This window comes from Pongo pygmaeus, chromosome 19, assembly GCF_028885625.2.
Source record: "Pongo pygmaeus isolate AG05252 chromosome 19, NHGRI_mPonPyg2-v2.0_pri, whole genome shotgun sequence".
Lineage (NCBI taxonomy): Eukaryota > Metazoa > Chordata > Mammalia > Primates > Hominidae > Pongo > Pongo pygmaeus.
In genome coordinates, this window is record NC_072392.2 from 9967662 (window position 1) to 9990891 (window position 23230).

A 23230-nucleotide genomic window follows, 5' to 3' on the forward strand; every position below is an offset into this window, starting at 1 on the left:
CCTAATGTCCAAATGGTAAAATGTATCCTAAACATATCTAAAAGGATAGCACCTCTCAAAAAAGAGGGCCTGAATACCTATGACTATATTAACATTAAGTGAGGAAGCATGCATGCCTGGCCTTCCAGTTATATTTTTATTTTATTTATTTATTTGAGACAGTGGCTTGCTCTGTCACCCAGGCTGGAGAGCAATGGTGCGATTTCAGTTCATTGCAACCTCCGCCTCCTGGGCTCAAGTGATCCTTCCACCTCAGCCTCCCAAGTAGCTGGGACTACAGGTGTGTGCCACCACACCCGGCTAATTTTTGTATTTTTAATACAGACGGGGTTTCACCATGGTCCCCAGGCTGGTCTCGAGCTCCTGGGCTCAAGTGATCCGCCCACCTCAGCCTCCCAAAGTGCTGGATTACAGGTGACAGCCACCACACCCAGCCGACCTTTCAATTATAAATGGAGCAAAAAACGTTGTGCTATATCTCTTGAAATATAATTATTTGTTGTATAAGTAAGAGGTCCCTGTCATGGTCTGAATGTTTGTGTCCCCTCCACATTCACATGTTGAAACCTAATTCCCCATGTGACAGTATGAAGAGGCAGTGCTTTTAGGAGGTGACTAAGTCATGCAGGCTCCACGATCATGGGGTTAGTGCCATTAAAAGAGAAACCCAGGCAGGGCGCGGTGGCTCACGCCTGTAATCCCAGCACTTTGGGAGACAGAGGAGGGCAAATCACGAGGTCAGGAGATCGAGACCATCCTGGCTAACACGGTGAAACCCCGTCTCTACTAAAAAATACAAAAAATTAGCCGGGCATGGTGGCGGGCGCCTGTAGTTCCAGCTACTTGGGAGGCTGAGGCAGGAGAATCGCTTGAATCCAGGAGGCAGAGGTTGCAGTGAGCTGAGATCGCACCACTGCACTCCAGCCTGGGTGACAGAGCGAGACTCTGTCTCAAAAAAATAAAAAAATAAAAAAAAAGAGAAACCCAGGGGAGCTTGTTTGTCCTTTCCACCACGTGAGAATGCAGCTGTCCTTATGAACCAGAAAGCAGGCCCACACCCGACACCAAATCTGCCAGCACCTTGATCCTGTACTTCCCATCCTCCTGAACTGTGATAAATAAATTTCCATTGTTTATAAGTCATCCAGTCTATGGTATTTTGTTAGTGAAGCCCACACAGACTAAGACAGTCTCCTTAACGCTAGCTGAGGTCCCTGGATGGGGTAGGCTATTGATAATAGCTCACTATCCACGCACTAAACACAACACAAACCGTTACGAATACAGTCAACTTTTGGTGGGAATGGAGAGCTTCCATGGACAGTGCAAGACAAGCAATTTCCTGATACCAAAACCCCGGGAGTTCCTGGGGCTGAACTGAAAGCTGCTCTGCATGATGAAATTTCCAGAGAGCCACAAGAAAGATGGGGACTTCCCAAAGTCCACGGACCATGCTCTGATGGCGCTGGGAAGTTTATATGAAAGCAACGGCATTACTGCATTAACCACTGAAACTTCCTGTTAGCCATCTGGCCCAACGCCGTTTACTAAATAATCTGTGCTTTCCCCAGCGATTTAAAACAACACTCTTATCATAAACCTGATCTATATTTCAGTCTGTCCTTGACTGCCCCTCCCTCACAATCTTCTCTCCCTTGCCTTTGATGACATTACTTTCTCCTGGATTCCTCGTATCTCTGACAATTCCTTCAAGGTCTCCTTGGCTGCTGCCTTAAACCTGTGCTGCAAGGCCCTGGGTGATCGTCTGCGTCCTCATCACCTCACCTCTCTGCTGATGAAACGCAAATCCTGGGCCACCCTCTGTGGCTGGGCAGGTTGGTCACTGCGCAACAGTGGCCGGGCCAACAGGGCAAGGAGGGGCAAAATCCATTCCGCTCTCTGCATGTCAGACCACGTATCCACATGGCTCACCAAGTTCCCATCTCTAGCTCAGAAGTCCTCGAAGTCACACCGTAGCCATCCAAATGCCAGCCATCTCTCCCTGAACGCACCCCAGGGAACCACACACTCAGCATGGACTCATTTTTCTTTCTTCCTAACCTGTTCCTCCCTTGTACACCCTATACTCACTGTACGGTCCCATCACACAAGGCAGAAAACCTGGAGGAATCCAGGCACTTCCAATCCCTGACCTGCCACAGCCACATCCTCTCCAGCCACTGCTGTAGAACTGGTGTTTGACCTCATTATTTCTCCTCTCATTTAGTCTGTCAGCCTCCACGCTTACCGGCCTTAAAGGCTTCGCTCTGCCGCACAAGCAGCCTTGCCACAATACTCTGATCATGTCACGCCACCGCCTGGAAATTTCCCATGGATTCCTGTTGCCTACAGGATAAAGGCCTGACTCCTCAAAATGCCCCAAGGCCTCTGACTCTCTCTCTCACCTCTTTGTTCCTTAACCAATGCCAAACACATCCGCTGTTTTTCTCTCCTGCCTGGTCTTCACGCGTGCTGTAACCTTGGCTTGGAACGCCTGAGTCAAGGCCGCCCCCTCCCCCTGCAAAGACTTGGTTGATACCCAGATCAAGCTGACTACTCCCTTCCTCCAGCCCCCAGATTTCCGCACAAATACTTGGAACACTTATAGGTTTATATGTGTCTCTGGCCCTATTAGAACTGCAGGTTCTGAGATCAGAGACAGCATCTAGTTTGATTTTGGATCCCCAGAGCCCGGCTCAGTGGCTAGCACTGTGACAACCTCATCCATAAAATCCTAAATGGATGTGAAAATAAGCAGATTAGCCAGCCAGGCGCGGTGGCTCACACCTGTAATCCCAGCACTTTCGGAGGCCGAGGAGGGGTGGATCATGAGGTCAGGAAATCAAGACCATCCTGGCCAACATGGTGAAACCCTGTCTCTACTAAAAATACAAAAAAATAGCTGGGTGTGGTGGCACATGTCTGTAATCCTGGCTACTCAGGAGGCTGAGGCAAGAGAATCGCTTGAACCAGGGAGGCAGAGGTTGGCAGTGAGCCGAGATTGCACCACTGCACTCCAGTCTGGTGACAGAGCGAGACTCTGTCTCAAAAAAAAAAAAAAGAAAAGAAGCAGATTAGCCAAGGCAAGGTAATACAAATGTAAATTAGACTTTCAACTGGTTATAGGTGTAAAAATGGGGACAGAACACCTATTATCCCCAGGCACCCTCTGGAAAAGAAGAGATTAGGGATTAAGGGAGAAAGACTAGAAGTGCCTGGAAAAAAGGTAGACAGACAAAGAGGAAGAGAAGAATGGCCTGCTTAGAACCGGGACCGCACTTTCGGGGCACCGGGCTAGCATGTGGATGAAATGCCACCTGGAGAGGGACAGAGCAAAGATGCTTAAGAAAGGGGCCAAGCAGAAAGGCAGATAGATGCAGCTGGCCCAGCAGTGAGGAGGCACAAGCTCAGGTGCCTCCAGGAGTCAGGAGGTAAGATAAACATGAGCGGCTATTCTCACAGATGCCTTCCTGCAGAAAGGCAGGCAGATTAAAAAATATTTAAAACATCCCTACAGCCAAACAAAACAAGTCTAAGAAACGATTCCAGAGGAGAATCAGAAAGATAGCTGCTTTCCTTCTCCCTTAGACTATTGAGCGAAATTATTAATATGATGTTCAAGGGCTGCGTGATCCCTACAAACACAGCTGACTCTTTGCCATCAATAAGACACTTCCCATCCCCTACTCCTTCCTTATCCTTCCCATCCTGCAGCTTCCTCCTCCAGGAAGCCTCCCCTGATTCCCAAGGGTCTCTCTGTGACATGCTCTTAAAACACCCTGGACTCCTGCTTCACAACCCTTTCCTGATTGAATCAAATAGGTTTTCACTTAAAATCTGTTCCCACTATAAGAAGATAAACACTTTGAGGGCAGAGACTTTGTTCTTATTAAATCCCCAGTATCCAAGACTCACTCTGCCTGGTACATATTTGAAGCTCAACTATGTGTTGAATGAATGATTCAATCAAACAGATAAAACAATGAGTTAAGGCCGGCCGTGGTGCCTCATGCCTGTAATCCCAGCACTTTGGGAGGCCGAGATGGGTGGATCACGAGGTCAGGAGATCGAGACCATCCTGGCTAACATGGTGAAACCCTGTCACTACTTAAAAAAAAAAAAAAAAAAAAAAAAAAAACGGGCGTGGTGGTGGGTGCCTGTAGTCCCAGATACTTGGGAGGCTGAGGCAGGAGAATGGCGTGAACCTGGGAGGCAGAGTTTGCAGTGAGCCAAGATCGTGCCACTGCACTCCAGCCTGGGTGACAGAGCGAGACTCCGTCTCAAAAAAGAAAAAGAAAAAAGAAAAAAAGAAACAAAAAAAACCAATGAGTTAAACAAATAATGAATAAAACTGGTATGCATCTAGAATGTTAAGACCAAGGTAGGTGCTGGAATTATTTTTAGCATAAAAGAGAAGAAGAGAGCCGAGCACGGTGGCTCATGCCTATAATCTCAGCACTTTGGGAAGCAGAGGCAGAAGCCAGAAGTTCGGGATCAGCCTAGGCAACATACTGAAACCCTTTCTCTACAAAAAACAAAACAAAACTGTTTTTAGGCACACTGGCTCATGTCTGTAATCCCAACACCATGGAAGGTCAAGGCCAGTAGATTACTTGAGGCCAAGATTTCAAGACCAGCCTGGGCAACATGGCAAAACATCTCTACAAAAAATAATAATAATAATAATACAAAAAGCCAGGTGTGGTGGCACATGCCTGTAATCCCAGCTACTCAGGAGGCTGAGGTGGGAGGGTCACTTAAGCCCAGGAAGTTAAGGCTGCAGCGAGCCATGATCGTGCCACTGCACTCTAGCCTGGGCAACAGAGTAAGACCCTGTCTCAAATAAATAAAAAATTAAAAAAAAATAAAGAAATCAGCCAGACGTGATGACACATGCCTGCAATCCCAGCTACTCAGGGGGCTGAGATGGGAGGAGTGCTTGAGCCCAGGAGGTTGAGGCTGCAGTGAGCCATGATTGTGCCACTGTACTCTAGCCTGGGCAACACAGTGAGACCCTGTCTAAATAAATAAATAAATAAAATAAATAAATAAATAAATAAATAAATAAAGAGAGGAAGGGCAAATAGGACAAGTCCTTGTGGAGCCAACAGACAGCCTGAAGCAGGGACCAGCAGCTGTGCCCCAAGGGACCAACTGGTCAAACCAACTATCATATGGCCCAGTGAACTTGCCAACGAAAATCATCTTTCACGTTTTTTGTTTTTTTTTTTCCTTGAGACGGAGTCTTGCTCTGTCACCAGGCTGGGGTGCAATGGCGTGATCTCGGCTCACTGCAACCTCCACCTCACGGGTTCAAGCAATTCTCCTGCCTCAGCCTCCTGGGTAGCTGGGACTACAGGCGCCCACCACCACACCTGGATAATTTTGATATTTTTAGTAGAGACGGGGTTTCACCATGTTGGCCAGGCTGGTCTGGAACTCCTGACCTCAAGTGATTCAGCTGTCTCGGCCTCCCAAAGTGCTGGGATTACAGGCATGAGCCACCATACCCGGACAGAACAATGATATTTTATAACACACACAAGTTATCTGAAATTCCTATTTTCGGATCCATAGATAAAGTTTTATTGGAACACAGCTACACTCATTTGTTTACCTATCATCCAGGGCTGCTTTCATGCTGTGACAGTAGAGCTGAGTGGCTGGGACGGAGACCACGTGACCCTCAAAGCCTACATACTGACCTACTTGGCCCTTTACAGAAAAAGTTCACTGACCCCTGGCCTGGAGCCTCCGTGGGATCACTATATCCCAGGACCCATAAGAAAGCTGTCACCAGTGGCATCTGCTAAAATCTGAGTCCCAGAAAAAAGCTGCCACACACTGTCTATTGATATAAAATGTGACTTAAATTAATAGAGTGCTGGTGAAATTAATAGCATACCCATGCAATGGATTACTACACAGCTGTTTAAAAGAATGAGTTAGACTGAAATGTACAAAGTATAGAAAGATGTCCACATACACTGTCAAAGTAACTTAAAGGACAACATAGACAATATTTTCCAATTTATTTTAAAAGAATAAGTGTACATATGTTTAAAAGGTGAGACCGGGGATTATTTTTTATTTGAAATCCTTTTGCACTTATTGAATTTTTTACCCTGAAAACAAACTATTCTCTAACTTAAAAAAAGATCAAGATACTGAAATTCAGAAAGCCATTTCCCCCCACGCCGCTTTGCAATAGAGTAGCTTATTTGGGATGATAATGGATCCAAATTATTCATATCCCCTAGCAACCTGACCTTCCAATAATTCAGATCCAATGTTGTCCCAAATAACTGATGATCTCATGATCCTACGGTCCAAATTCTGTGTTTGGCAGATGGGTGTTGCATTCATAGACACACTCTTCTCTGAAATTTCAAGTCTCCGGTAACAGTGCAAAGCTGTTCATGTGTTTGTTTTGAGGAAGTGTAAGATTAGAACGGTCAGAAATAGTCCTACTTCCCTTTTCCTAGAAACTTCATTACCTCTTCCACTAGACCACCCCTCTTGAGCCTGCGGAAGGTCAGGTTGCCAGGGGATACGAATAAACCAGCTGCCTTCTTTGTGTCTCTGCTAAACAGTAGCTGGCTCCCCAGTCACTAGGACCCCCTCCTGGTGCAGGCTTATAATCATCAGCTGTAGTAACGATACCCCCAGGTAAGCACAGAGGAGTGAGAGGCCAAGGCTGAGCCAGCAGCTGGACTTGGGTACTATTTTCATCTTCTGCCTTGGAATGCATGTCTGTGATTCCCACTAAATCTAATTTTCCTTGGTTTAAATCCTCTCAGTTCTCTCATGGTAATTTCTTTGGGGAGTCACGGAGGTCAAGACACAGCTCTGTTTAGCTGGTTTACCCTGTCCTGCCCTGCCCAAGACCACAGCCTGCAACAGTGCCCTCTGCTCACCTTGTTACAGAACCTGCCACGTGGTGCACCCCCTTTTATAAACCATCTACAGCAAACTTCTGGGGATCCTGGGGTCATCTGAAGGCCTGGGAGGTCCCTAATTATTGGGGGCATTGAGGTGTGGTCCTATTCAACTCAGATGCACATGGAATCTGTACTATTTGATGGGATAAATAACCCATAAGTACCCCTGGCATTTCCCAAAGAACATCTGGAGAAATGCCAGCCAGTGAGATACTTAAGGAAACAGATGACGTTGTAGTGAAATTAGGGAAACCTCGCATTTGCAATCCCTGTATTGAAGCTTCAAGATCATTAAAACCTTCAAAATTCCAAGACGTCATGCAGTGGCTTCGCCTCGTTCATTTTATTCAAGCCGGCTGTTGACCACAGAACCTTTTGAGATACCGTTCAGAAAACACAGCCCAGACAAACAGGTTGGGTTTAACACAGATACCCAGGGTGGACGTCAGGGTCCAAGGAAGACTCCAACCATAAAGGGCAGCCTTCCTTCCAAGATACTCCCAGAGCTACAGACCCAGACTTGCACCCCTACCACCCGGCACAGTGTAAGGAGTAAGACTTTACTGCAGCCCCTGAGCATAGACTTAAGAAGAAAAAACCCCCAAACAGAGAGGTGAAGAAGGGAGAAAAAACCTGCCCCTCTAGACAGCCAGAATGCCAGGGGATTGGTGCAGGATGTTCCCCCGAGCGGGACTCACCATTGGTGGTCGTGTTGACATAGTACCGCCGGCCCTGAGGCGACAGGTAGCTTTGCCAGCCAGGTGGAAGGATGACCGTCTGGCTTTCTTCTCCCGGCGGTGGGGGGACCATTCCAGGCTTCTGTTGGAGAAGAAAGAGAAGGTCACATCCATTTGGCATTTTTGCAAGAGTTTTTAAACCGGTAAGGCAGAGGCTGATGAATTCACCCTACAGTAGCGTGACATTGGGAAGTCTGTGGCCACAAACCCCTGAGGTCAGAGGCAGCACACACGTGACCTCAGGGGTTGCGTGAGCATGAGCGGTTAGAAGCACCTGAGCGTTCAGAGCCCCTGCACAGGGGACACCTCCTCTGGGAGCAGAGAGGAAAATACCATTCAGCTAATGGAGCTGGACTTTCTCCGCGGCCCCCTAGAAAATCACTCACAGGGTGCTGAGCTTGCAAGGGGGCCCTGTCACTCCACCAGCTCCCATTGTGAAATCTGAAGCCTGAAATTCCCAGACCACGAAGCACAGCAGCAGACAAGGCCCCAGGCTTGCTGTGCAAACCTAGCAGAAGTAATTAATGCAAGTCATCCCACAGCGAGATACAAAACATTCTATAATAATGCCGAAAATCCATGAAGAGCTGGATGGAGCTTCTCTCGCCAAGGGTCCAGATCACTCTGGCGAAAAGAACTAGGACTCGGAGACAGAGCAGACGCTAACTTCCCATTGTATGCATTTACATGCGGCTTAATTCTTTTAACCATGTATGGAGTTACTTTTCGTTAAAAAACAAATCAGAGAAAAATGTATATGACATATAAAGAAACTAGATATCGAGTAGACAGATGCTAAAAAAAACAGCCATGGCCGGGCGCGGTGGCTCACATCTGTAATCCCAGCACTTTGGGAGGCCGAGGCGGGCGGATTGCCTAAGCTCAGGAGTTCGCAACCAGCCTGGGCAACACGGTGAAACCCCACCTCTACTAAAAATACAAAAAATTAGCCAGGCGTGGCGGCATGAGCCTGTAGTCCGAGCTACTCGGGAGGCTGAAGCAAGAGAATTGCTTGAACCTAGGAGGCGGAGGTTGCAGTGAGCAGATATCACACCACCGCACTCTAGCCTGGGCGACAGAGCGACAGTCCACCTCAAAACAAACAAACAAAAATATAAAAACAAACAAACAAAAAACAGCCATGATCCCTGGGTGCTGGGATTACAGGCAATTATTACACTCTCCTTTCTACATATCTGTTCCCCCTAAATTTTCTCCCATAAACACAGAAATAAAAGTGGTTAGCTAAAGAACATTTTAAAATTAGGACAGAGAGTCCAAAATAGCCCATAAGATTGCTATGCCTTTTGAAGTAAATTGATTAAAATCAGAATTCTAGCCACACAAAGAGTAGCCATGAATTTCTCAGCAAAGCCAGGGGCTGTTCACAAACAGTAAAGGTAATCGGCTCCCAAATGTCCTCAGTATACCCCAGCTGTGCCCATAGTGGTGGTCCCTGGTGACCCCCGCTTAGGAAAACAAGATAACAGAATGACAGAGAGCAGCAGAGACACACAGCTCCCAGGCTGCTCTCACGCTTTGTGAAGGTTGCAAAACCACGTGCCGTGGCTTCCCGTAGTGCCTTGCATGTCATCGGAGGGAACGAGTAAATCTGAGCTGCTCGGGGGCTTTAAGTAAACACAGCCTCCCTTCTGCCCTCTGCGTAGCTGCGGTGTAAGTTTCATAATGCATTTTCACAACTTAATTAAAAGCTTTCCCCTATGCCCTGGACGCTCCGTCTCCTACACCTGCTAACCTGCAGCGCCCGTTTGATTCCGTATGGAAGACTGTCTTCTAAGAAAGCAGGAGACAGTGAGGTGGACAGCAGCCAGGCTCAACACGGTGTGGCATCCCACCAGGGTCCCGGGTTGCTGTCTCACCAGTACGTCCAGTAAGCACAAGCCCATATCTGGGCAGGTTTACCTGGGCCTCCTCACTGCTTTGGTCTCTCCAGGATTGAAAGATAACCAAAATATATGCAAGACAAATAGGATTATAACAAGGTGTGTGTGTGTGTGCGTGCGTGCGCGCGTGCATGTTGAGAGAAAGAAGTATCCCATGCACAGGAGATGTACATTTTGTCCAATAGGATTGGAAATAAAGTCGGCATGGGTGGGGGGTCAGGGGATTAAAAATGAGGGTTAGGACCAGGTGCAATGTCTCACGCTTGTAATCCTAGCACTTTGGGAGGCCGAGGTGGAAGAATGGCTGGAGCCCAAGAGTTTGAGACCAGCCTAGGCAACATAGGAAGACTCCGTCTGCAAATAATTTTTAAAATTAGCTGGGTGTGGTGGCATACGCCTGTGGTCCCAGCTACTTAGGAGGCTGAGGTGGAAGGATAGCCTGAGCCTAGGAGGTTGTTGCAGTGAGCTGTGATCGCACTACTGCACTCCAGCCTGGGTGACACAGTGAGACCCTGTCTCAAAACAAAGAAGAAAAAAATACAACTACAGGCATGAGTGTTTGATGAAAGAGATTCTACAATCAGAGGGGCAAGATGCCAGGTGTCCTCTCCTTGAGTGAAATACTCTAGTTTCTCCTTCAATCAAACGTGGGAAAGCCATATTGGTACTTATCCAAATAACTTGGGAGGAAATGGGAAGGATCCAATATTGACATGGCCAGAAAAGGGGTGCAGAGACAGGAACCCACAGGCACAGTGAAAACAGCCCTCAGGCTCGAACAGCCTTCAGTGCCAATCCTGCCTGGACCGCTTGACAGCCATGTGACCACAGGCTACTGACTCACCAGGCTATTCTCGAATCTGTGAAACGAAGGGTGATAATATGAGCCCAGTTGTGGAAGACACTGGAGAGGGTAACAATGCGCAACTCAGCACCTAGGGCAGCGCCCGTCCTGAGGGATGCGCAATGAATGGGGTTTTCCACTGGAAGGGCTTCACACAGTCTGTCTACGGCGATACCGACCTCCACCCTAGCCTCACCATCCCTCTGTCTGAAATGTCACCATCAACAGTCACTTCTCTGAGGTTTCTGTTTCCAATACTACCCGACTTGAACGGCAAACACCTGCTGGGGAGGTTAACAGCTTGAGAGCTGGCCAGTGCATTCTGGTGAGAGGGCTGGGCAGTGAGGAGACCACTCCTTACAGGAGCTGGAGAGCCAGTGGACCCAACCCGTGACCCTCAGTGTCCCACCCAGGGAACAGCAATAATGATGCTGTCCCTTCTCCGCAAGGCACTGATGACCACGGAGGTCTCCTGCAACGAGGAAATTCAGGACCTTACAGAAGGCGGGAGGCACCCTGATACTGAGCCGTGAAGGACCATGAGATGCTGAAAGAGGGGAGGAGGAGGGCACTGGGGCCACCAGGCCCATCTCCTAATGTGGCTGATGTGGCAAAGATGGTCTCCACATCTCCCTCCTGCAGGGCCACACTCTGCCTCCATCTCCCGAGGCAGCCATAGTCCCATCACCTTTCTCTTCTCTTAGAAAAGAGTTCCTCCTGATGGCTGACTTTAAAAGTCAAAAGACATGGAGACAACCAGGTATAGACACAAACACCTAGAAACACGCAGTCAAACAAAAATGGGTACATGGATGCTCATAGCAATGTCATTCATAATGGCCAAAAAGTAGAAACAACTCAAATCCCTCATCAACAGATGGATGGATAGTGTAGTACAGCCACACAATGGAATATTATTCAGAAATTTAAAAAAATGGAGCCGTGATACATGCTACAACATGGATAAACCTTGAATACATTATGCTAAGTGAAAGGAGCCAGACACAAAAGACCACATACTGTATGATTTCATTCATATGAAATGCCCGGAATGGGCAGAGCCATACAGACAAAAATAGATTCGTCTTTTCCAGCGGCCTGGCGAGGGGAGAATGGGTACAGGTTTTCCCTTTGGAGTAATGACAATGTTCCGGAACTGGATCATGGTAATGGTCGCACATCATCATGAATACATAAATATATCACTGATGGTAAATATTTTGTCATGTGTATTGTACCACAATTAAACATTTTTTTTGGCTGGGCACGGTGGCTCACACCTGTAACCCCAGCACTTTGGGAGGCCAAGGCAGGTGGATCACCTGACGTCAGGAGTTCGAGACCAGCCTGGCCAACCTGGTGAAATCCTGTGTCTACTAAAAATACAAAAATTAGCTGGGCGTGGTGGCAGGTGCCTGTAATCCCAGCTACTCAGGAGGCTGAGGCAGGAAAATCACTTGAACCCGGGAGGCGGAGGTTGCCGTGAGCCAAGATTGCGCCATTGTACTCCAGCCTGGGTGACAGAGTGAGACTCTGTTTCAAAAATAAAGAAAAAATTTAAAAAAAATTTTTTTAAAAGATGTGGCGAAGGCAGAAGTTAGACCTCGCTACCTTCAAGTTCTCAGTTAAGGGCCAACAGCGCCAGCATTACCTCACCCTTCATGGCCACGGAGGGGCAGGAGCAGCCGGCCCCCAGGCATCCAGAGGATACAGTGTGCATAACCACCCAATAATTAAGGTCTCTCTCAATCTTATTCTTCTAATTAGTTTCCTTCCAAGTTAAATCCTTCCCTTCTCTTCCTTAGTCCTGTGGCTTTTTCCCTTCAATTTTGTCAGCACTTTCCCATGGGAACTGTACTAGAAGCAGAGGTGACACAGGCCCAGGGGTTGGGGGCAGACCCCATCTGGAAGGAACAAGATCAGAGGTAGCAGGAGTGGGGTTGGGGGAAAATGAAGGAAGTTTTTTCTAACTCAGAAATTCTTTACCTAATACAGGGTGTCTTTGTGGGAATAATAAAACGCGGCCTCTTCCTCTGGAAGGGACCATCCCTTGGCCAGATTGCAAGGACAGGCTTCAGTCCCTCTCCATCCACCCTCACCTGGGCCTCCTTGTTCAGTAGGCAACCTGCTCAATGATATATACGGAAAGTGCATCCTCTAAGAATCTGAGGAAGGCTATGGATCTTCTGTCCCCTAAAATGGGTGCACATACACACACACGCTATTTCATACGTAATAGCAGGAGGTTTCTACACTACTTCAGAACCCTACTCTAGAAAGGACTTGAGAAATATCTGAGCTCAGATCCATTTGTACCCATCGATAATGACTTTTCACCAGTCACCAAATATCTATAATGCATGCCAGACTGGACTGAGTGCTTTAGACAATCAGCTACTCGTCACAACAAGCCTGCCCCATAGATGGCATTTATCCCCGCTTTAAAACAAGGCATCTGAGACACAGAGAGTTTAATAACTTGCCCAGTGTGGCACGGTTAGTTAAATGGTAAAAACAAACTGCTTAAAAATATCAGCTGACCAGATGCAGTGACTCATGCCTGTAATCCCAGCGTTTTGGGAGGCCGAGGCAGGAGGATTGCTTGAGGCCAGGAGTTCAAGGGCAGCCTGGGCAATGTAGCAAGACCCTATCTCTACACAAAATTAATTAATTAATTAATTAATTAAAATAATAGCTTTGTTCTAGAGACTTCTATCCAGTTACCTTAAAGTTGGGCCACATCTCTCCCCAGCTACACCTACTCAGCTCCATTTTCTCACTGAGACCACCTGACGCCCCAGCTCCTTCCCAAGGAGGATGACAACAACTCAAGCCTGATCCTCCTGCTTGTCTCCCAGTCCCCAAGTGAGCATATGATGTGCAAAAATATCACCGCCCGCGTCCAGGCCGTCACGTTCCCTAGCTGTAGGCTGACTTCCTTGTCTCTTTATTTAAAAAAACAACACAACCCCCAAAATTTTCCCCTTAATGGTGGCTACTGATTCCTCCTTTAAAAAAAAAAAAAAGCAGGCAAGCAAAGTCACCCAGAGATTAGAGATCAAAAACAAATCCCCCTACAGCAGTGTTTCTCAAAGTATGGTCACTGTGGGCCACCCCAGCAGTCACCTGGGATGTGAGTTCAAGTGCACACTCTCGGGCCTGACTCAGTCTCCAGAGCAGCCTGGGAGGCTGCATTTGTAATAGTGATCCTGGGTGAGTCCTGTGCTCTGAAGCCACTCCGTTGCAGCGTTAGAGGCAGCAACTGAGAAAAAACATCACTTCTGAAATGAAAACTGAGATCGTAGAATTTTTATAAGCATGATTTGTAAAAAGACAGTGTTGGGCTGCACAGTGACTTATTAAAGAAAAAGATTCTGTCCCATTGCCCCAAACCCTTCAAATAAACTATTTAACAGACAGTGGAGGTTGTCTCTGCAGCCTCCAGGCAGTACAGACCCTGCTACTCTGCTCCCACCATGCTTCAAGCTCAAGTTCAACCTGGGTGCCACCTCCACCTCCGGGACTCTCTCCCCCTCCAGAGGTTTCTGAGAACACCTGACTCTTACCTTCTAAAGCCGTGAGCAAACGCTACTTGCTGGCGTTAATGGGTGGTCGTTAGACACTCGCTTTAGCAGCCAGATCAGACGGTTTTAAGGTCTCCCACTCTGCGTCCTCTCACACCCCAAACCCAGAAGCAATAGGAGCTCTAAAGAAAAGCATATCCACAGGGCCCCACACCCCCTCTCCCCCCACACCCAGATCTATATATAACAGCTCTGAAGTTGTCAGCCTAACGAGCCACTTTCTGGCAGACCCGTTGCTATGGCAATGCTTGCTAATGAGCCCAGTGCCGTGATTGGCACTGCTTGAAGGCTCCTCCACAAAGGACTCTCCAGCAAGTTCTCTCTTCCCCAACCACGGAGGCAGCTGGACACCCAGAAGCAGCCAGGGCATGGCTGGGCACTCCTGGGAGGGTTGAGTCCCGGAGTAGTCCTGGACTCAGCAGCCAGGAGTGGCCCCACTGCCAGCTCTGCATTCCTCAGGGAGTCAACCAATTACTAATGGGGCTGCCAGAGCCCACCAGGAAGATCAAGACCCAGCAGGGCTGGAGACTGGCAATTAATTCCCTCGTCACGCCTTCCTGGTGGACACCTGTTTAGGTGGGCAGACTCCTACACAGAGCTGGGAACAGCTACCCGAGAAGGATACTCTCCTCCAGCCTGGGTTAAGACACAAATCAAGCAACAGTGACATCACCAGCCCCAGAGTCTGTGTCTCTAAGAATACTGGGCGCATTTCCTGTCTCACAGGTGAAAGTATTGCGCTCCCCAACTCCAGCAGCCTTTCTAGCCATACTCAGAAATTTCAGTGCACAGAAAATAGGAGGGGACCCCTGGCAATGTCACAACACATCCTGAGGACTGCAGTCTTCACCCAGTAGTTATGCAGGAGACAGGCTGGACCCTGGCAGAGTCTTCATTTTCTTCTAAAGGTCAGAGATTCAGAGACATGGCCTGGAAGGAGGAGGTTGAGACAGCTGCTATCAACAAAGAAACAGACTATAAGATTCGGGAAGACAGGGCCACGTCCCTATCCCTCTTTTCATAGCTTTAATCTCAGCACAGTGCCCAGAACAATGAATGAATGAATGAATGAATGAAAACTGAGAATTGTAGTAGGAACTAGGCTTCAGAAACATTTGAGGAGGCTATCTCACCAAAAAAAGCAGACAGGGAATGGGAGTGGGAGGAGGAGAAGGTGTGTGTGCTCCACCTGTGAACAAATCCCAGCTCTTAATGGATCTATTGAATGGACTCTGCTATGGTTTGAACATGTCCCCTCCAAAATTCAGGTGTTGGCAACATGGTAGGATTAAGAGGTGGGACCTTTAAGGGGTGACCAGCCCATGAGGGCACCTCCTTCAGTGGGATTGAGGCTCTTATCAAAGCAGCTTCATGCAGCACTCACTAGCTTGCCCTTCTGCCTTCCGCCATGTGAGGACACGCTATTCCTTTATCTCACAGACACAGCAACATGGTGCCATCTTGGAGGCAGACAACAGCCCTCACCAGACAACAGAACCCGCCAACACCTTGATCTTGGAACTTCCCAGTCTCCAGAACTGTGAGAAAGTCCTGTTCTTGCGCTAGGCACCGTGGCTTGTGCCTATAATCCCAGCTACTCAGGAGGTTTGCTTGAGGCCAGGAGTTCAAGGCAAGCCTGGACAACATAGTGAGACCCCACAGCCCCCCCTCCCATCTCTCCAAAAATAAAGTTTTTTTTTGTTTTGTTTTTTGACAGAGTCTCACTCTGTCGCCAGGCTGGAGTGCAGTGGCGCGATCTTGGCTTACTACAATCTCCGCCTCTCAGGTTTAAACAATTCTCTTGCCTCAGCCTCCCAAGTAGCTGGGATTACAGGCATGCACCACCACACCCAGCTAATTTTTGTATTTTGTTTTATTTTGTTCTGCTTTTTAGTAGAGACGGGGTTTCACCGTGTTGGCCAGGATGGTCTCGATCTCTTGACCTCATGATCCGCCCACCTCAGCCTCCCAAAGTGCTGGGATTACAGTCGTGAGCCACTGCGCCTGGCCTTAACGTTTCTTTTTTTAAATTTAGCTGTGCGTGGTGGTACGCACCTGTAGCTCCAGGTACTTGAGAGGCTGAGGGGGGAGGACTGCTTGGGCCCAGGAGTTAGAGACTGCAGTAAGCTATGATTGTGCCACTGCACTCCAGCCGACAGAGACACTGTCTCAAATAAATAAATACATTCCTGTTCCTCATACATTATCTGGTCTCGGGTATTTTGTAAGAGCTGCACAAACTGGGAAGCGGGAGGCAAGATAATATGTATTGTTTCTTTTATTGCAGAAAATAGATTGAGGAAGAACATCCAGAAGCCTCAAGAGAAACACAAACTTCTCTTCATGATCTCACATAGTATCCAGAAGAAACATCTCAGAAAAGTATCTAGCAACCTCAACAACGGGCAGGAAGATATGACATTATGATATAAGAGCAAAAACTTATAAGAGAACAAAACAAGGCAAGTTAGTTTGGGAAAAAAAAAAAACCAAAATGATATAAAAAAGGAACAGGAAATGATAAAAATTATAGGGAAGTCTGAAAGGTTCTAACAGAAGGAAAATGCACATTGGTTGCAATAAAACGTGGAATTAGTACTGCAAAACAAAGTGAATTAGTTATGTACAAAACAAACGAGAATTGTTTTTTCCCCAGAATGCAAAGGAAATGGGAAAAATGCAAATGTGAGGACAGAACAGCAAACCAAGACATGGATACTGGGTGTTCCTGAAGAGGAGACCAGCAGAAAAGCTCTAACAGAAAAAGAATAAACGAAGGTTGATGGGGAGGCAAGTTCCTGAGCTGGGCTGCACGGGAGGTCCTACGCTGTTCAAGGCAAAGTGGATTTCAAAAGACCAACCAGCAGACATATCCTAACAACATATTTACACAGCAAAGATAAGGATAAAAGTCCTGTAATCATTTACGTGGGAAGACCAGTGCAAGAATAAAAAGAAGGCTGGTCTCAAACTTCTCTGTAGCCTCATCTCAAAAGACACCTCCGGTGCATGATGGGGAAAATACCAAGACCTTCATTGTACTTCAAGGTAGCCAAGCTGTCTTTCACAAGGGAAGGCAACAGAAACATATTCTTCCAGAGACAAGTACTCATGTCCTCCTTAGTAGAAGTACTCAAGAGATGTACTTCAACTGCCTGAAAGAGCAAGACAAATAAAGGTGAAGAATGATGAAATCACGGTACAAAAGGATCCAGGCTGATCTGAAAGCAGCTTACAGAAATGCATACGTAATTATGAATCTAGTTATACAACCATGTATACATGTTGCTATTCTCAATACATACTGTAAAAAAATGAATTATAACCTGAGTCTCAAATATAGACAGTACTAGAAAAGGGCTGGGTGCAGTGGCTCACGCCTATAATCCTAACATTTTGGGAGTCCAACGTAGGAGGATCGCTTGAGCCTAGGAGTTTAAGACCAACCTGGTCAACAGAGCAACTCCACTGCCACAAAAAATTTAAAAATTAGCCAGATGTGGTAGTGCATACCTTTTGTCCCAGCTACTAGGGAGGCTGAGGCAGGAGGATTACGTGAACCCAGGAGTTCAAGGCCCCAGTGAGCCACATTTGTACCCAGTTCTCCAGCCTGAGCAGCAGAGTGAGACCCTGTCTCAAAAAACAAAACAAAACCCTCCACTTAAAAAAATTTACTAGGCTGGGCGTGACGGCTCACGCCTGCAATCCCAGCACTTTGGGAAGCCGAGGCAGATGGATTGCTTGAGGTCAGGAGTTCGAGACCAGCCTAGCCATCATGGTGAAACCCCGTCTCTACTAAAATACAAAAATTAGCTGGGTGTGGTGGCTCACGCCTGCAATCCCAGCACTTCGGGAGGCCAAGGTGGGTGGATCGCTTGAGGTCAGGAGTTCCAGACCAGCCTGGCCAACATGGTGAAACCCCGTCTCTACTAAAATACAAAAATTAGCTGGGCATGGTGGCATATGCCTGTAATCCCAGCTACCAGGGAGGCTGAGACAGGAGAATTGCTTGAACCTAGGAGTCGGAGATTGCAGTGAGCCGAGATCATGCCACTGCACCCCAGCCTGGGTGACAGAGCAAGACTCCATCTCAAATAATAATAATAATAATAATTATATATACTAGAAGAGATCAAGAGACAAAAGGGACACTAAGATCATGAGAACACCAAGGGAGATGGAAACAAAAACGCTGCCCTTCCTTCCATCCCCATAATGAAGCATCTGTGTCCTGTTGTCCCTCTGGCCAAATATCAGGTATCAGGTACCTGACCAGTTGGCATCCATCCTCTGTCCTTGCTTCTCATGTCCACTCTTGTCTTTTCCTAGAAACTGACAGGTTCTCAACCAGAGGGAACACAACAGAGGGAAGGGGCCTTGGAGACACAAGCCCCTGGTGCTGTGAGTCTTTTGAGTCTTACCTCTACCGGACTGTATTGGCCCCGAGGGGGCAGTCAGCTTCCACGGGGAATCCTGAGCCCTGGAATCCACTCAGGTGGATAGGTTGGGACCAAAGCACTTTGTGGATGAAGGAAAAATCAGTAGGAATCCAGGGCTTTCCAAAGACCTCATTTGAAACACCTGTTTGGCTTTGTAAGCCCTCAAAGGGTTTCCAGGGCCAAAACACAGAGAAGAGCATGCGGCTATTTTTGGGCCTGGGCCTGAGCATGACCATGTCCTGTGGAACTGTGGTTGGATTCATGTGAAAAGTGGGTCAGGTGCATGAGGCACACCTGCAGTTCTCACCAGCAAGAAGCCAAAGAACCAGGAGGGTCACCTTCCTTTCTCCCAGTTCTCTATTTGCAAAATTTGTCGGAGGTTTTACCAGAGTCCTCTGTGTGTCACCTCAAACCCTTCTTATTAGAAATCACCTAGTGAGCAAGGCTGCCTCCTCAAGTCCCTAAAAGAAACTTCTCAAATGAGGCTTTAGTCATTTAGATGCAAATGTCCTCAGGCCTCTTCCAAACCTGGCACTATCCAAGTGTCCTCAGGCCTCACTACTTGGTATAGACAGATGAATGGGGTGACAATGGATGTGGCAGCAATAATCTGCACCTCGCTGGCTTGAATATCCCACTTGCTCACATCAGATGCCCACCCTCACCAGCCTCCTTGGACGAATCCAAAAGTGACTCGCTTGGGCTCCCCAACCAGGTTGCAACTCCAGTTGCCATGGAGTGTCCGGCATACTCTTCTTCATCTGTATTAGCTACTTCCCCCCCAACACCATCACTGTCCTCTGTCCACGAAGTGGCAAGAGGAAGATTCACACTGTGGCTGTCACTGGCACCCATCATGAGAGGGAGACATTAGGGCCGTGGGAGTTTTCTCCCAGCCATGGGCCTGAAGGCTGAACTACTTGGGACACTCCAGACCTATCCAGCTCCTGGTAGGCTTGGCAAGGGTCGCAGCCACCCTGCAAGCCCCCAGCACATCCCTGAGGGCCAGTCAATTCATTGGGTATGTTTGTCAAGACTGAGCAGGGAGAGGACACAGAACAATAGACTCTGTATTTTCTGACCCTATAAAGAAATGGAGTGATCTGGTTAACCAGGAATTTTGATGAACATAATTACAATGCAGTCCCTGCAGCAAGGATACAGGAAGTCAACCCACCAACCCTCACAGGGAAACTTGCCAAGCTGGAAATATGGAGTCTCCGGGGTGACAAGGATTGATGACAAGATCTGCAAATGATCCTGCAAACTGCGAGGTTGAGTTGGACGGCCCCTCCTGGGTCAGAAGCCATGTCACAGCCTTGAAGCATCCAAGAATCAAGCGGTCAGCAGAGGGTAGGAAAGAAACGCCTTCTATGTGGGCCTTGCAGAACCCCTATTCCTGCATGACCCTTCCTCCTCTGACTCTGGAGAACGAGATTTTTATGGTGGTTGCACCTGCTGTACGAATGTAAGACAGAAGGGCCAGTTAATAGGGTTCCAGAGGAGACAATGGAAGAAATGAGGAAAACTCTGCATGTGAGCATGTTTCTTGCATCTGAGATGGCCGGTCCTTTTCATTGGTGGCATCTCCCCAGCGGCGCCATACGGCATGATGGGGATCTGAGAGACGCCCACTCTTCAGCATGTTTTGGAAGAATCTCAGCATTGACGAACCAGCATAATTGTGCCACCAAATATCAGAGTCACTCTTTTGGCCTCTGATAGAGGGGTTTGGAGCAGGTGCCTAAAGGCCTTATGACTGTGTTTTAGAACCACAGGATCTGGGGTGGAGGACCTGGAGTGTCATCCCACAAACACCCCTGAAATACAGAGAACAGCTCCAGAAATAGTAAGGGAAGCAGGGACTGCTTCCCCGCCTTGAAGCCTGGAGGGGTTGGGGAACTTCAGAAAAAAAAAAAACAAAAAAAACCCCTACATTTTGTTCCATTTCAAGGTCTCTCTGTGCTGATGTTTCAGCACAATTAAAAATGTAATTATTAAATGACAAGGTAGACTCCTCCCAATAGCCGGTTCCAGCTTCTGGATTTCAAGCCAGAAAACCTGAATGACTGTGCTCACCGGCTTTTGATTAACAGAGACATTTTATTCAAACTCTCCATTTCCTGATGAACTGTTGAGGAATGTTGCTTCTTTCCTCCTCCCCCTTCCCTAGCAGAATAAAAATAGTGTGGGCCATTCTGATATCCTAGCCCCAACTCAGGATGACAAAAGCATTAGGAGACAGCACACAGGCCTAGGCATAAAGGGGTACTGTGTTCCCAGACAGCGAGCTGTGATGTGTACAATTATCTTAGCCTCTCTGGGCCTCTGTTTCCTTATCTGTAAAATAGGGGGATTGCCAGCCTCGTGGTCCTATAACCCATGCGTGGGATGGCTTTCGTAACACAGCCTAAAACTACAAGGGAAATATCAAGGCAGTTAAATGTCCAGCTCAGCTTCCAAGAACAGCAGCCACATAAACAAAAGAGATGACAGAGGACTGACAAGACACAAATCTTGATGAAATATTGCTTTGCTCGCTGCAAGCTTGCCTCCAAACACTTCTGGGCTCTAAAGAGAAAGAGGTCTCAAACTCTTTTGGTCTAGATACCCTTTCACTTACTCAACCAAATCTGACTTAGAATCGGTGGGAAAGAAAGGCTTGTCTGAGACACCAGCAAAGCGAAGTGATGTACCAAAAATTGGAAATGAAATGCATGCCCAAATCAGGGTATGCGATAGTGCACATGACCTCAGGTCTGTATGGGGAGGCGAACAGTTGGGGATTCTCTTCCCCTTTGCCACAGGTCCCTGTTACGGCCAATTAATGCTGAAAAGTCCCTATTTGTCAAAGGAAGGAGTTGGGCTAGACTTCACTACTTCTCTCTTCATCCTAAAGATGAATGATCTTGAAATACATCCTAGGTTTTCTATGCTAGTTGATATCTATAATGATATCACTTGTCCTGACCTAGAAAACACTTTTGAAGGACATTTTGTGGACTGTTCACCTAACAGACTCCCTAGGGAGTTCCTGGAAGGGTGAGGGCCCCTCTAGAGGATCGCTGGTCAACTTCCCTTTGCAGTGGAAAAAGCCTGAGAATAAGAGGGTTTTGCCAAACTTGATATGGCCCAGAGAGAGAAAGAAAGAGAGAGAGAGAGAGAGAGAGAGAAAGACTATCCTCCCTAGCCTTCCTTTAGTATTAAGCTGCAAAGCCCCCAAATGCCTTATGTCATTGTTTTGAGCACCTTCTAAAGTTGTTAGACTTCTGAGGAAAACCCCAGAACCAAATTTACCAAGCGTCCTACTGCACTCAAAATGGATTTAAGTTCAGAAGCAAGGGAGGGAGTCCAAAGTTGCCAGCTCGATCAGTAACAGGCTCGGTACCTCATGCAAAGCAGCCTGCTCGCCAGAAAGGATCTTCAAGCACAAGCAACACAGCCACTGCCCGCAGATGCACCGGGGGCAAAAGCAGGCTTCCTCGGGGAATTAGTGCTGTTGTAAAGGAAGACGGACTGAAGCTCATTATGGTGTAAGGGTAGGTGCCTGTGACGGCCCACCTGCGATCCAGCTGGCCTGGCTTTGTGGCCACTAGTTGCTGGCTGGAGTGGCCTGCGGGCACTAAAGGAAAATGGAAGCAGCTCATTTCCCCAACACGGAGACTCATTCCACTGACTGCAGTGCCTACGGCCTGTGCTCCAAGTGATTCTAATCAAAGACTTCTGACTCCGAGAGATGGTTCCTGATGAGGTCTGAACCCTGAGCTCTGGAGGGAAATGAAGTCTAATAAGGGCTAGAACCGTTTCCAAGACTCAGTAAGGGGTGCAATTCTCACCAACCCGATTCAACTAACATTTCTGGAGCTGCTGCCGCTGGCACATATAAAGTAGACAAATGGTGACAGCCAAGGGCCTTGCTATGGAGGTGTGAGACCTACCACTGCTCTGTGCCACCGTGCGAAGAACACAGGATGGGAATCGGGGCTGGTAAAGCTGCAGCAGTCTTGCTGGAAGATCTTGAGCAACCTCTTTCATCTCTGCTAGGAGGCCTCAATTGCTTCATCTCTAAAACACGGAAGTTGGACCAGATGGTCTCCAAGGGCTTTCATATATACATATATATAGCCTAATACTTAATAATTCTTTTTTTTTAGACAGAGTCTCGCTCTGTCACCCAGGCTGGAGTGCAGTGGCGTGATCTCGGCTCACTGCAACCTAAGCCTTCCAGGTTCAAGCGATTCTCCTGTCTCAGCCTCCCAATTAGCTGGGATTACAGGCGCCTATCACCACGCCTGGCTAATTTTTGTATTTTTAGTAGAGACGGGGTTTCACCATGTTGACCAGGCTGGCCTTGAACTCCTGACCTCAGGCGATCTGCCCACCTCAGCCTCCCAAAGTGCTGGGATTACAGGCGTGAGCCACTGCGCCCAGCCCAATAATTCTAAATGTCAGCATTAGTATATATGTTTTAAGGACATGCCATTTTAATAGAAAAAAAGTCACATTCAAGTGTAGACATGGGCATCATGTCTAGGAGGCATCTGACTGTTCCTGAAACATGGGCTGTGCCCCAAACACAAAGGATCCTGCCTTACTGCACCCCAGATTCTGTGCTTCCACCTCTCACCACACTGAGTTCTGTCCTGATGCGTCCACCTCTTCCCTGTCACTCCTCTGAGTCACGTGAGTGGTCTTAGCTCTATCTGCCTAGCAACTGGATTTCTGCCCTGGAATCCTGGGCTTCTGTCTCTGCATCACCCTGGATGCACCAAAGGCGGGTT

At 47.7% G+C, this 23230-nt stretch overlaps 1 protein-coding gene across 4 annotated transcripts in view; it reads right to left on the reverse strand.

The window, feature by feature from the left end:
- GAS7 (growth arrest specific 7) overlaps positions 1–23230 on the reverse strand; it is a 292644-nt gene that overhangs the window by 104451 nt on the left and 164963 nt on the right. For 3 of the 4 annotated variants that reach the window (XM_054459127.2, XM_054459131.2, XM_054459129.2), the window contains exon 2: positions 7640–7760. In XM_054459127.2, the coding sequence (XP_054315102.1) occupies positions 7640–7760 (121 nt within the window). Of the gene's footprint in view, positions 1–7639; positions 7761–13992; positions 14144–23230 lie in introns of those variants that run through there. The other variant, XM_054459130.2, reaches the window with a different exon arrangement.